This window comes from Scomber japonicus, chromosome 15 (genome assembly GCF_027409825.1).
Source record: "Scomber japonicus isolate fScoJap1 chromosome 15, fScoJap1.pri, whole genome shotgun sequence".
NCBI lineage: Eukaryota > Metazoa > Chordata > Actinopteri > Scombriformes > Scombridae > Scomber > Scomber japonicus.
The window spans coordinates 145084-157500 of NC_070592.1; the positions used below are offsets into that span (position 1 = coordinate 145084).

Consider the following 12417-nt stretch of genomic DNA (forward strand, 5'->3'; position numbering starts at 1 on the left):
GACAGACAGGTGGATTCATGAGGACTTTGAGGAAAACTGGATGAAAAATGTAAAAGAAGTGAAAAAAGTTCAAAATGATGGAAAATTACATTGTTTTACAATTAGATAGAGTTTTTCCTTTAATTTTATTAAGCAAGTTCAGTGTGAAGGTCCAATTACATTCAATAAGGTTAATGAAGACATTTACATATACTTTATGTGTTTATTCAGGTAACTTCTACTTAAACTCCTTGTATTAAAGAGTATATTCAACAGTAACGCATTTCAAAGAGGTGACACCTGACAGCTTTACTGGCAGTAACAAGTTTAACATCTGAAATGTGTCTGGCTTAAAAAGGCATGCTTATATATTTATATGTTTATATGTTCATATGTCTATATATTAATTTTTATATGTTTATATATTTATATGTTTATACATTATTTATATTTATAAGAGGAATGACGTCAGGGTTAATGGGTTAAAGGTTTATCTGATGACGTCAGAGGAGCTGACTGGCCATGTGACGTGTGTTTGGGAGCTACGTCATCAGCGTGCGCATAGCTAGCTGCGCAGTTTGTAATTCTGTGTCGCGGACTAAAGTTAGACCCGGACCCGGAGCGTCCCGCACCGACCAGGACCGACCAGAACCAGGACCCGCACCGAGCCGCCAGGATTCGGAACAGACCGGGTCCGGTTCTACAGGCCTAGCTTTAGCTTTAGCAGCAGGGTTAGGGTTAGCTTCAGCTGTTAGCTTTAGCTGCTCGCTGTTAGCTCTGTTAGCTGTTAGCGGGAGCGCTCGGTTTGGAGCTGCTGATGGATCTTCCCGGCGGAGCAGCGGGGGGGGCGGTGCTCACAGGAAGCAACGTCCCGGCCTTCCTCACCAAGCTGTGGACTCTGGTAGAAGACCCGGAAACAGACCCGCTCATCTGCTGGAGCCCGGTACTAGCCTAGCCTAGCCTAGCGTCCAGCTAACACCTCACTGATACACAGCTGTAAACACTGTTAGCTTAGCCTACTATCCAGCTAACACCTCACTGATACACAGCTGTAAACACTGTTAGCTTAGCTTACTATCCAGCTAACACCTCACTGGTAACACAGCTGTAAACACTGTTAGCTTAGCCTACTATCCAGTTAACACCTCACTGATACACAGCTGTAAACACTGTTAGTTTAGCCTACTATCCAGCTAACTCCTCGGGGTGGGGTGGGGGGGGGCGCGGGGAAGGTTCCTCTCTGAAGGTTCCTTATGGAGCTTTTCCACTATACAGTTCTAGCACTCCTCCATGAGGGATAGTACCTGGTACCCGCTCCTCCATCAGAGATTGTACCTGGTATCTGCTCCTCCTCCATCAGGGATAGTACCTGGTACCTACTACTCCTCCATGAGGGATAGTACCTGGTACCTGCTCCTCCATCAGAGATAGTACCTGGTATCTGCTCCTCCTCCATGAGGGATAGTACCCGGTACCTGCTGCTCCATCAGGGATAGTACCTGGTACCTGCTGCTCCTCCATCAGGGATAGTACCTGGTACCTGCTCCTCCATCAGGGATAGTACCTGGTACCTGCTCCTCCATCAGGGATAGTACCTGGTACCTGCTGCTCCTCCATCAGGGATAGTACCTGGTACCTGCTGCTCCTCCATCAGGGATAGTACCTGGTACCTGCTGCTCCTCCATCAGGGATAGTACCTGGTACCTGCTGCTCCTCCATCAGGGATAGTACCTGGTACCTGCTGCTTCTCCATCAGGGATACTACCTGGTACCTGCTGCTTCTCCATCAGGGATACTACCTGGTACTTGGTACCCATTTGGTTTCTGCTCTGGTTCCTAGCGAGCCGAGCCGATACTAAAATGTCATCAGACTGCCGGCCTCTGATTGGTCAGAGAGTCATGAGCCGTCCCTCACAAAGAATCAAAGCCGGCATTTTTAAACACCGCCAGCACTGTTCCAGCGATTGGTTTCTTTCTCTTCATGTGACAGGAAGTCTCCATGTTCTCCGCTGTTTATGTGTTTGTGTCACAGCAGTTTCACGACCTTGCCCACGTTGAGTAGGTTCTATGAAGTAACGGAGAACGACCTGGTGTCGAGCCGAGCCGAGTAGTGCTAGAACTGTTTAGTGGAAAGGCGCCAGTAGTGAAGGTTCCTCTCTGAAGGTTCTTCTTTGAATGTTCTCATAGGAGACGAACAGGTTGATAGAACGTCAGATGTGGTATGTGTGTGTGAAACTGTGCTCTGTGTTCCAGAGTGGAACCAGCTTTCACGTGTTTGATCAGGCTCGGTTCTCCAAAGAAGTTCTACCAAAGTTCTTCAAACACAACAACATGGCAAGTTTCATCCGGCAGCTGAATATGTGTGAGTATCAATCAGTCAACCCATCCATCCATCCACCCATCATCCATCCATCCATCCATCCATCCACCCATCATCCATCCATCCATCCATCCATCCATCCATCCACCCATCATCCATCCATCCATCATCCATCCATCCATCATCCATCCATCCATCATCCATCCATCCATCATCCATCCATCCATCATCCATCCATCCATCATCAATCAGTCAGAGTCAACACACCACTCTTTGCACTCACTGGTGTGTGTGTGTGTGTGTGTGTGTGTGTGTGTGTGTGTGTGTGTGTGTGTGTGTGTGTGGTGTGTGTGGTGTGTGTGTGGTGTGTGTGTGTGTGTGGTGTGTGTGTGTGTGTGGGTTCCTCTGTAGATGGGTTCCGTAAGGTGGTCCACATAGAACAGGGGGGTTTGGTGAAACCAGAGAGAGACGACACAGAGTTCCAACATCCGTTCTTCATCAGAGGACAAGAACACCTGCTGGAGAACATCAAGCGCAAAGTTACCACCGTACGTACTACACAGTACTACCGAGTACTACACAGTACTACCGAGTACTACACAGTACTACACAATACTACAGAGTACTACCCAATACTACAGGGTACTGCAGAGTACTCCCCAATACTACAGAGTACTCCCCAATACTACAGAGTACTACCCAATACTACAGAGTACTGCAGAGTACTACACAATACTACAGAGTACTATAGAGAACTACAGTGTACTTTAGAGTACTACAGTGTACTATAGAGTACTACAGAGTAGAGTACTACAGAGTACTACAGTATTAAAGTACCCTGTAGTACTTGTGGTGTTGCCGTCTGCCTGTCTCCATGGTAACAGCGTGTCTGGCCTGTGATTGGTGGTGTCTCCATGGTAACAGCGTGTCTGGCCTGTAGTACCTGTGGTGTCTCCATGGTAACAGCGTGTCTGGCCTGTGATTGGTGGTGTCTCCATGGTAACAGCGTGTCTGGCCTGTAGTACCTGTGGTGTCTCCATGGTAACAGCGTGTCTGGCCTGTGATTGGTGGTGTCTCCATGGTAACAGGTGTCGGCGGTGCGGCAGGAGGAAGTAAAGATCTCTGCGGACGACATGAACAAGATCCTGACGGACGTGCAGCTCATGAAGGGAAAACAGGAAACCATCGACTCCAGAATCATGGCCATGAAACAGTAAGAGACCAGACCTGGAACCTAGGGTTAGGGTTCTCCACCTGTGGAACCTAACACACTCTGTTTGTGTTCTAGTGAGAACGAGGCTCTGTGGAGAGAGGTGGCCAGCCTGAGACAGAAACACGCTCAGCAGCAGAAGGTCGTCAACAAGGTACGCAGAACAGCAGAGAGAACAGTAGAGAACAGCAGAGAACACAGCAGAGAACAGTAAAGAACACTGCAGAGAACAGTAAAGAACACTGCAGAGAACAGCAGAGAACACAGCAGAGAACACTACAGAGAACACTACAGAGAACAGTAAAGAACACTGCAGAGAACACTGCAGAGAACACTGCAGAGAACAGTAGAGAACAGTAGAGAACAGTAGAGTACAGAGCAGAGAACACTGCAGAGAACAGGATGTACAGTATGTCTCTGTTAGCATGTTAGCTGTTAGCATGTTAGCTTAGCATCTGGTTTCCTCTCTCTCTCTGCAGCTGATCCAGTTCCTGGTTTCTCTCGTCCAGTCCAACAGGATCATGGGAGTCAAGAGAAAACTGCAAGTTTACCTCAAATACTACAAAATACTACAAAGTTACTACAAAGTTACTACGAAATACTACAAAGTTACTACGAAGTTACTCTGAAAGGAGAGTTTCTACTAGTGCAGCAGAGTTATTGCAGTTTCTATGAACTGAATAAAGTTAATTTCTGAAGGTTTTGTGAGAAATACTACAGTACAAGTACTAGATAGTACTAATATACAGTACAAGTACTAGATAGTAGTAATATACAGTACAAGTACTAGATAGTAGTAATATACAGTACAAGTACTAGATAGTACTAATATACAGTACAAGTACTAGATAGTAGTAATATACAGTACAAGTACTAGATAGTAGTAATATACAGTACAAGTACTAGATAGTAGTAATATACAGTACAAGTACTAGATAGTACTAATATACAGTACAAGTACTAGATAGTACTAATATACAGTACAAGTACTAGATAGTAGTAATATACAGTACAAGTACTAGATAGTAGTAATATACAGTACAAGTACTAGATAGTACTAATATACAGTACAAGTACTAGATAGTAGTAATATACAGTACAAGTACTAGATAGTAGTAATATACAGTACAAGTACTAGATAGTACTAATATACAGTACAAGTACTAGATAGTAGTAATATACAGTACAAGTACTAGATAGTAGTATTATACAGTACAAGTACTAGATAGTACTAATATACAGTACAAGTACTAGATAGTACTAATATACAGTACAAGTACTAGATAGTAGTAATATACAGTACAAGTACTAGATAGTACTAATATACAGTACAAGTACTAGATAGTACTAATATACAGTACAAGTACTAGATAGTAGTATTATACAGTACAAGTACTAGATAGTAGTAATATACAGTACAAGTACTAGATAGTAGTAATATACAGTACAAGTACTAGATAGTACTAATATACAGTACAAGTACTAGATAGTAGTAATATACAGTACAAGTACTAGATAGTAGTAATATACAGTAAAAGTACTAGATAGTAGTAATATACAGTACAAGTACTAGATAGTACTAATATACAGTACAAGTACTAGATAGTACTAATATACAGTACAAGTACTAGATAGTACTAATATACAGTACAAGTACTAGATAGTAGTAATATACAGTACAAGTACTAGATAGTAGTATTATACAGTACAAGTACTAGATAGTAGTAATATACAGTACAAGTACTAGATAGTAGTAATATACAGTACAAGTACTAGATAGTAGTAATATACAGTACAAGTACTAGATAGTAGTATTATACAGTACAAGTACTAGATAGTAGTAATATACAGTACAAGTACTAGATAGTAGTAATATACAGTACAAGTACTAGATAGTAGTAATATACAGTACAAGTACTAGATAGTAGTAATATACAGTACAAGTACTAGATAGTAGTAATATACAGTACAAGTACTAGATAGTAGTAATATACAGTACAAGTACTAGATAGTAGTAATATACAGTACAAGTACTAGATAGTACTAATATACAGTACAAGTACTAGATAGTAGTATTATACAGTACAAGTACTAGATAGTAGTAATATACAGTACAAGTACTAGATAGTAGTATTATATATCTATATATTATATATTATGTGTCTGCAGGCCTCTGATGCTGAATGACTCAAGCTCCGCCCACTCCATGCCCAAATACAGCCGGCCCTTCTCATTGGAGCACATGCAGGTAACCTGTGTTCTGATTGGCTCACATGCTAGTAACCTGTGTTCTGATTGGCTCTCATGCTAGTAACCTGTGTTCTGATTGGCTCACATGCTGGTAACCTGTGTTCTGATTGGCTCACCTGTGCAGGCTGCAGCCAGTCTGTTCTCAGCAGACTCACCTGTCACCTCTGGACCAATCATCTCTGACATCACAGAGGTGGCCACGCCCCCAGAGGAGGGAGCGGTCTGTGATTGGACCGATGCGAGGTAAGTCCCGAGCTGACACGTGTAGACCGAATATCTGACCAATCACTGACAGCCTGCTACCTGCAGAGCCAGCCAATCACACGTGAAGGAGGAGCCATCCAGTCCTGATGTGGAGGTGTGTTCTGTCCAGGAGGGCGGAGCTACACATGTGGACACGCCCCTTTCTGTCCAGGAGGGCGGGGCTACACCTGTGGACACGCCCCTTTCCCCCACCACCTTCATCAACTCCATTCTGCAGGAGAACGACACGCAGCCGATACCAGGTAACACCAACCCCCCCCCCCCCCCCCCCCCCCGGTACCAGGTAACACCTACCCCCCCCACCCCCCGGTACCAGGTAACACCAGCCCCCCCCACACCCCCCCCCCCCCTCTGTCTGTCTCTACCTGTCTGTCTCTACCTGTCTGTCTCTCTACCTGTCTGTCTGTCTCTACCTGTCTCTCTCTACCTGTCTGTCTCTCTCTACCTGTCTGTCTGTCTCTACCTGTCTCTCTCTACCTGTCTGTCTCTCTCTACCTGTCTGTCTCTCTCTACCTGTCTGTCTGTCTCTACCTGTCTGTCTCTACCTGTCTGTCTGTCTCTACCTGTCTGTCTGTCTCTACCTGTCTGTCTGTCTCTACCTGTCTGTCTGTCTCTCTACCTGTCTGTCTGTCTCTACCTGTCTGTCTCTACCTGTCTGTCTCTCTCTACCTGTCTGTCTCTCTCTACCTGTCTATCTGTCTCTACCTGTCTCTCTCTAACCTGTCTGTCTCTCTCTACCTGTCTGTCTCTCTACCTGTCTGTCTCTCTACCTGTCTGTCTCTCTCTACCTGTCTGTCTCTACCTGTCTGTCTCTACCTGTCTGTCTCTCTCTACCTGTCTGTCTCTCTACCTGTCTGTCTCTCTCTACCTGTCTGTCTCTACCTGTCTCTCTCTCTACAGTCAGTCCGGTTGTCATGGTGAGCCAGACCTCCACTGGGCCCCTCCCTACTGCTGCAACCAGCCAATCAGCTTCCTCCTTTCCTTCCCTGAATACTGCCAGCAGCCCCGCCGCTCCGTGTCAGACCGTCGCCTGCATCGACAAGTAAGTTCCATCAACTGCCCCATCAACTGCCCCACCACCTGCCACCAACTGCCCCACCACCTGCCACCAACTGCCCCACCACCTGCCACCAACTGCCCCAACACCTGCCATCAACTGCCCCAACATCTGACACCAACTGCCCCAACACCTGCCACCAACTGCCCCAACACCTGCCACCAACTGCCCCAACACCTGCCACCAACTGCCCCAACACCTGCCACCAACTGCCCCAACACCTGCCACCAACTGCCCCACCACCTGCCACCAACTGCCCCACCACCTGCCACCAACTGCCCCACCACCTGCCACCAACTGCCCCAACACCTGCCACCAACTGCCCCACCACCTGCCACCAACTGCCCCAACACCTGCCATCAACTGCCCCAACACCTGCCACCAACTGCCCCAACACCTGCCATCAACTGCCCCAACACCTGCCATCAACTGCCCCACCACCTGCCACCACCTGCCCCACCACCTGCCACCACCTGCCCCAACATCTGACACCAACTGCCCCAACACCTGCCACCAACTGCCCCAACACCTGCCACCAACTGCCCCAACATCTGACACCAACTGCCCCAACATCTGACACCAACTGCCCCAACACCTGCCACCACCTGCCCCAACATCTGACACCAACTGCCCCAACATCTGCCACCAACTGCCCCAACACCTGCCACCAACAGCCCCAACACCTGCCACCAACTGCCCCAACACCTGCCACCAACTGCCCCACCACCCAGTCCTATGAGCTACATAATTATTGACCAATTTCTAAACTACTGCGTGGAGCTAAAATATTAGATAATGATCTATAATAAAATATAAATATATATAACATAGTAATGATCATGATCTGTGGGTCAGGGTCAGGTGGGTTAGGGTCAGGTGGGGCAGGTGGGTTAGGGTCAGGTGGGGCAGGTGGGTTAGAGTCAGGTGGGTCAGGGTCAGGTGGGGTAGGTGGGTCAGGTGGGTTAGGGTCAGGTGGAGCAGGGTCAGGTGGATCAGGTGGAGCAGGATCAGGTGGGTTAGGGTCAGGTGGGTTAGGGGCAGGTGGGTCAGGGTCAGGTGGGTTAGGGTCAGGTGGGTTAGGGGCAGGTGGGGCAGGGTCAGGTGGGTTAGGGTCAGGTGGGTTAGAGTCAGGTGGGTTAGGGTCAGGTGGGGCAGGGTCAGGTGGGGCAGGGTCAGGTGGGGCAGGGTCAGGTGGGTTAGGGTCAGGTGGGGCAGGGTCAGGTGGGTTAGGGTCAGGTGGGTTAGGGTCAGGTGGGTTTGGGGCAGGTGGGTTAGAGTCAAGTGGGTTAGGGTCAGGTGGGTCAGGTGGGTTAGGGTCAGGTGGATCAGGTGGGTTAGGGTCAGGTGGGGCAGGTGGGTTAGGGTCAGGTGGATCAGGTGGGGCAGGGTCAGGTGGGTTAGGGTCAGGTGGGGCAGGTGGGTTAGGGTCAGGTGGGGCAGGGTCAGGTGGGTTAGGGTTAGGTGGGTCAGGGTCAGGTGGGGCAGGTGGGTTAGGGGCAGGTGGGTCAGGGTCAGGTGGGTTAGGGTCAGGTGGGTTAGAGTCAGGTGGGGCAGGTGGGTTAGGGTCAGGTGGGGCAGGGTCAGGTGGGGCAGGGTCAGGTGGGTTAGGGTTAGGTGGGTTAGGGGCAGGTGGGGCAGGTGGGTTAGGGTCAGGTGGGTTAGAGTCAGGTGGGTTAGGGTCAGGTGGGTCAGGGTCAAGTGGGTTAGGGGCAGGTGGGTTAGGGTCAGGTGGGTTAGAGTCAGGTGGGTTAGGGGCAGGTGGGTTAGGGTCAGGTGGGTCAGGTGGGTTAGGGTCAGGTGGGTTAGGGGCAGGTGGGTCAGGGTCAGGTGGGGCAGGTGGGTTAGGATCAGGTGGGTTAGAGTCAGGTGGGTTAGGGTCAGGTGGGGCAGGTGGGTTAGGGTCAGGTGGGTTAGGGTCAGGTGGGTTAGGGTCAGGTGGGGCAGGTGGGTTAGGGTCAGGTGGGTTAGAGTCAGGTGGGTTAGGGTCAGGTGGGGCAGGTGGGTTAGGGTCAGGTGGGTTAGAGTCAGGTGGGTTAGGGTCAGGTGGGGCAGGTGGGTTAGGGTCAGGTGGGTTAGGGGCAGGTGGGTCAGGGTCAGGTGGGGCAGGTGGGTTAGGGTCAGGTGGGGCAGGGTCAGGTGGGTTAGGGTCAGGTGGGGCAGGTGATGTCATATATTTCTGTTTGATGTGTTTTATTGGTTCTTATATTTAATACTGATCTAACCCAGCTGCTGCTCTGTGTGTGTGTGTGTGTGTGTGTGTGTAGTGTGTGTGTGTGTAGTGTGTGTGTGTGTGTAGTGTGTGTTCAGGTGTGTCATTAAAGCCCCTGTGCTTCCTTCAGATCCCCCCGGCCCCCCCCCCTCTGCAGGTGGACTCTCACCTGACGTGTGGCGCTTCACTTCACCTCGAGTTGACAAGTGAATGAGACTCAAAGACACTGAACCGGTTTTCTTCTTCATGTTCATCCGCTGCTGAAAGTAGTCCCAGCATTATAAAGTACAGACACGGATCCATCCGCTGCTGAAAGTAGTCCCAGCATTATAAAGTACAGACACGGATCCATCCGCTGCTGAAAGTAGTCCCAGCATTATAAAGTACAGACACGGATCCATCCGCTGCTGAAAGTAGTCCCAGCATTATAAAGTACAGACATGGATCCATCCGCTGCTGAAAGTAGTCCCAGCATTATAAAGTACAGACACGGATCCATCCGCTGCTGAAAGTAGTCCCAGCAGCTGTTTGTTACACTGCTGAACAGATGAAGGTTAATGATGTCATCATAACAGCAGCTCAGTTAAACTTCAGGTTATTGATGATGGACCAACATGACGAGCTGCTGTGATGGTTTTGGTTCGTTTATCACTGAGCTGAACATGAAGAAAAATACTGAAGGACACAATGATGTTACATTACTACCTCTCTCTCTCTGTCTCTGTCTCTCTCTCTCTCTCTGTCTCTCTCTGTCTGTCTCTCTCTCTCTCTCTCTGTCTCTCTCTCTCTCTCTCTCTCTCTCTCTCTCTCTCTCTGTCTCTCTCTCTGTCTCTCTCTCTCTCTCTCTCTCTCTCTCTCTCTCTCTCTGTCTCACCTGTATGTCTCTCTGTGTTTTAGGGGTGAACTGTCAGATCATGTTGAGATTATTGACAACAGTCTTGAAAACCTTCAAAACGTCTTGAGCTTTGACACATCCCCACTGTTTGAGGTTAGTGTGTGTGTGTGTGTGTCTGTGTGTCTGCTCTCTGTGTGTGTCTGCTCTGTGTGTGTGTGTGTGTGTGTGTGTGTGTGTGTGTCTGCTCTGTGTCTGCTTTGTATGTGTGTGTGCTCTGTGTGTGTGTCTGCTTTGTATGTGTGTGTCTGCTCTGTGTGTGTGTGTGTGTGTGTGTGTGTGTCTGCTATGTGTGTGTCTGCCTGCTCCGTGTCTGCTCTGTGTATGTGTCTGCTTTGTATGTGTGTGTCTGATGTGTGTGTGTGTGTCTGCTCTGTGTGTGTGTGTGTCTTCTATGTGTATGTGTCTGCTTTGTATGTGTGTGTGTGCTCTGTGTCTGCTCTGTGTGTGTGTGTCTGCTCTGTGCGTGTGTGTGTGTGTGTGTGCTCTGTGTATGTGTCTGCTTTGTATGTGTGTCTGCTCTGTGCGTGTGTGTGTGTGTGCTCTGTGTATGTGTCTGCTTTGTATGTGTGTCTGCTCTGTGTGTGTCTGCCTGCTCTGTGTGTGTGTCTGCTCTGTGTGTGTGTGTCTGCCTGCTCTGTGTGTGTGTGTCTGCTCTGTGTGTGTATGTGTCTGCTCTGTGTGTGTCTGCTCTGTGTGTGTGTCTGCTCTGTGTGTGTGTCTGCTCTGTGTGTGTGTGTCTGCTCTGTGTGTGTGTCTGCTCTGTGTGTGTGTGTCTGCTCTGTGTGTGTGTGTGTGTGTCTGCTCTGTGTTTGTGTGTGTCTGCTCTGTGTGTCTGCTCTGTGTCTGCTCTGTGTGTGTGTGTGTGTGTGTCTGCTCTGTGTGTGTGTGTCTGCTCTGTGTGTGTGTCTGCTCTGTGTCTGCTCTGTATGTGTGTGTGTGTGCGTGTCTGCTCTGTGTCTGCTCTGTGTTTGTGTGTGTCTGCTTTGTATGTGTGTGTGTGTGTGCGTGTCTGCTCTGTGTCTGCTCTGTGTGTGTGTGTGTCTTCTATGTGTATGTGTCTGCTTTGTATGTGTGTGTGTGCTCTGTGTCTGCTCTGTGTGTGTGTGTCTGCTCTGTGTGTGTGTGTGTGTGTGTGTCTGCTCTGTGTCTGCTTTGTATGTGTGTGTGCTCTGTGTGTGTGTGTCTGCTATGTGTGTGTCTGCTTTGTATGTGTGTGTCTGCTCTCTGTGTGTGTGTGTGTGTGTGTGTGTGTCTGCTATGTGTGTGTCTGCCTGCTCCGTGTCTGCTCTGTGTATGTGTCTGCTTTGTATGTGTGTGTCTAATGTGTGTGTGTGTGTCTGCTCTCTGTGTGTGTGTGTCTTCTATGTGTATGTGTCTGCTTTGTATGTGTGTGTGTGCTCTGTGTCTGCTCTGTGTGTGTGTGTCTGCTCTGTGCGTGTGTGTGTGTGTGTGTGCTCTGTGTATGTGTCTGCTTTGTATGTGTGTCTGCTCTGTGCGTGTGTGTGTGTGTGTGTGTGCTCTGTGTACGTGTCTGCTTTGTATGTGTGTCTGCTCTGTGCGTGTGTGTGGGTGTGTGCTCTGTGTATGTGTCTGCTTTGTATGTGTGTCTGCTCTGTGTCTGCTCTGTGTGTGTCTGCCTGCTCTGTGTGTGTGTCTGCTCTGTGTGTGTGTGTCTGCCTGCTCTGTGTGTGTCTGCTCTGTGTGTGTGTCTGCTCTGTGTGTGTATGTGTCTGCTCTGTGTGTGTCTGCTCTGTGTGTGTGTCTGCTCTGTGTCTGCTCTGTGTGTGTCTGCTCTGTGTGTGTGTCTGCTCTGTGTCTGCTCTGTGTGTGTCTGCTCTGTGTGTGTGTCTGCTCTGTGTGTGTATGTGTCTGCTCTGTGTGTGTCTGCTCTGTGTGTGTGTCTGCTCTGTGTATGTGTCTGCTCTGTGTCTGCTCTGTGTGTGTGTCTGCTCTGTGTGTGTGTGTCTGCTCTGTGTGTGTGTCTGCTCTGTGTGTGTGTCTGCTCTGTGTGTGTGTGTCTGCTCTGTGTGTGTGTGTGTGTGTCTGCTCTGTGTTTGTGTGTGTCTGCTCTGTGTGTCTGCTCTGTGTCTGCTCTGTGTGTGTGTGTGTGTGTCTGCTCTGTGTGTGTGTGTCTGCTCTGTGTGTGTGTGTCTGCTCTGTGTGTGTGTGTGTGTGTCTGCTCTGTGTGTGTGTGTCTGCTCTGTGTGTGTGTCTGCTCTGTGTCTGCTCTGTA

At 48.8% G+C, this 12417-nt stretch overlaps 1 protein-coding gene across 2 annotated transcripts in view; it reads left to right on the forward strand.

Moving 5' to 3' along the window:
- Positions 1–480: 480 nt before the first annotated feature.
- hsf1 (heat shock transcription factor 1) overlaps positions 481–12417 on the forward strand; it is a 15992-nt gene continuing 4055 nt past the window's right edge. Inside the window, exons 1-12 of one of the 2 annotated variants that reach the window (XR_008322959.1) lie at positions 481–922; positions 2233–2341; positions 2711–2847; positions 3388–3512; positions 3588–3663; positions 3989–4050; positions 5679–5757; positions 5884–6002; positions 6069–6265; positions 6924–7065; positions 9420–9495; positions 10187–10277. Coding sequence is in view for 1 of the 2 variants with exons in the window: in XM_053333990.1 (XP_053189965.1) it covers positions 797–922; positions 2233–2341; positions 2711–2847; positions 3388–3512; positions 3588–3663; positions 3989–4050; positions 5679–5757; positions 5884–6002; positions 6069–6265; positions 6924–7065; positions 10187–10277 (1263 nt within the window). In the remaining variant the exon portion in view is untranslated. The remainder of the gene's footprint in view (positions 923–2232; positions 2342–2710; positions 2848–3387; positions 3513–3587; positions 3664–3988; positions 4051–5678; positions 5758–5883; positions 6003–6068; positions 6266–6923; positions 7066–9419; positions 9496–10186; positions 10278–12417) is intronic. The other variant, XM_053333990.1, reaches the window with a different exon arrangement.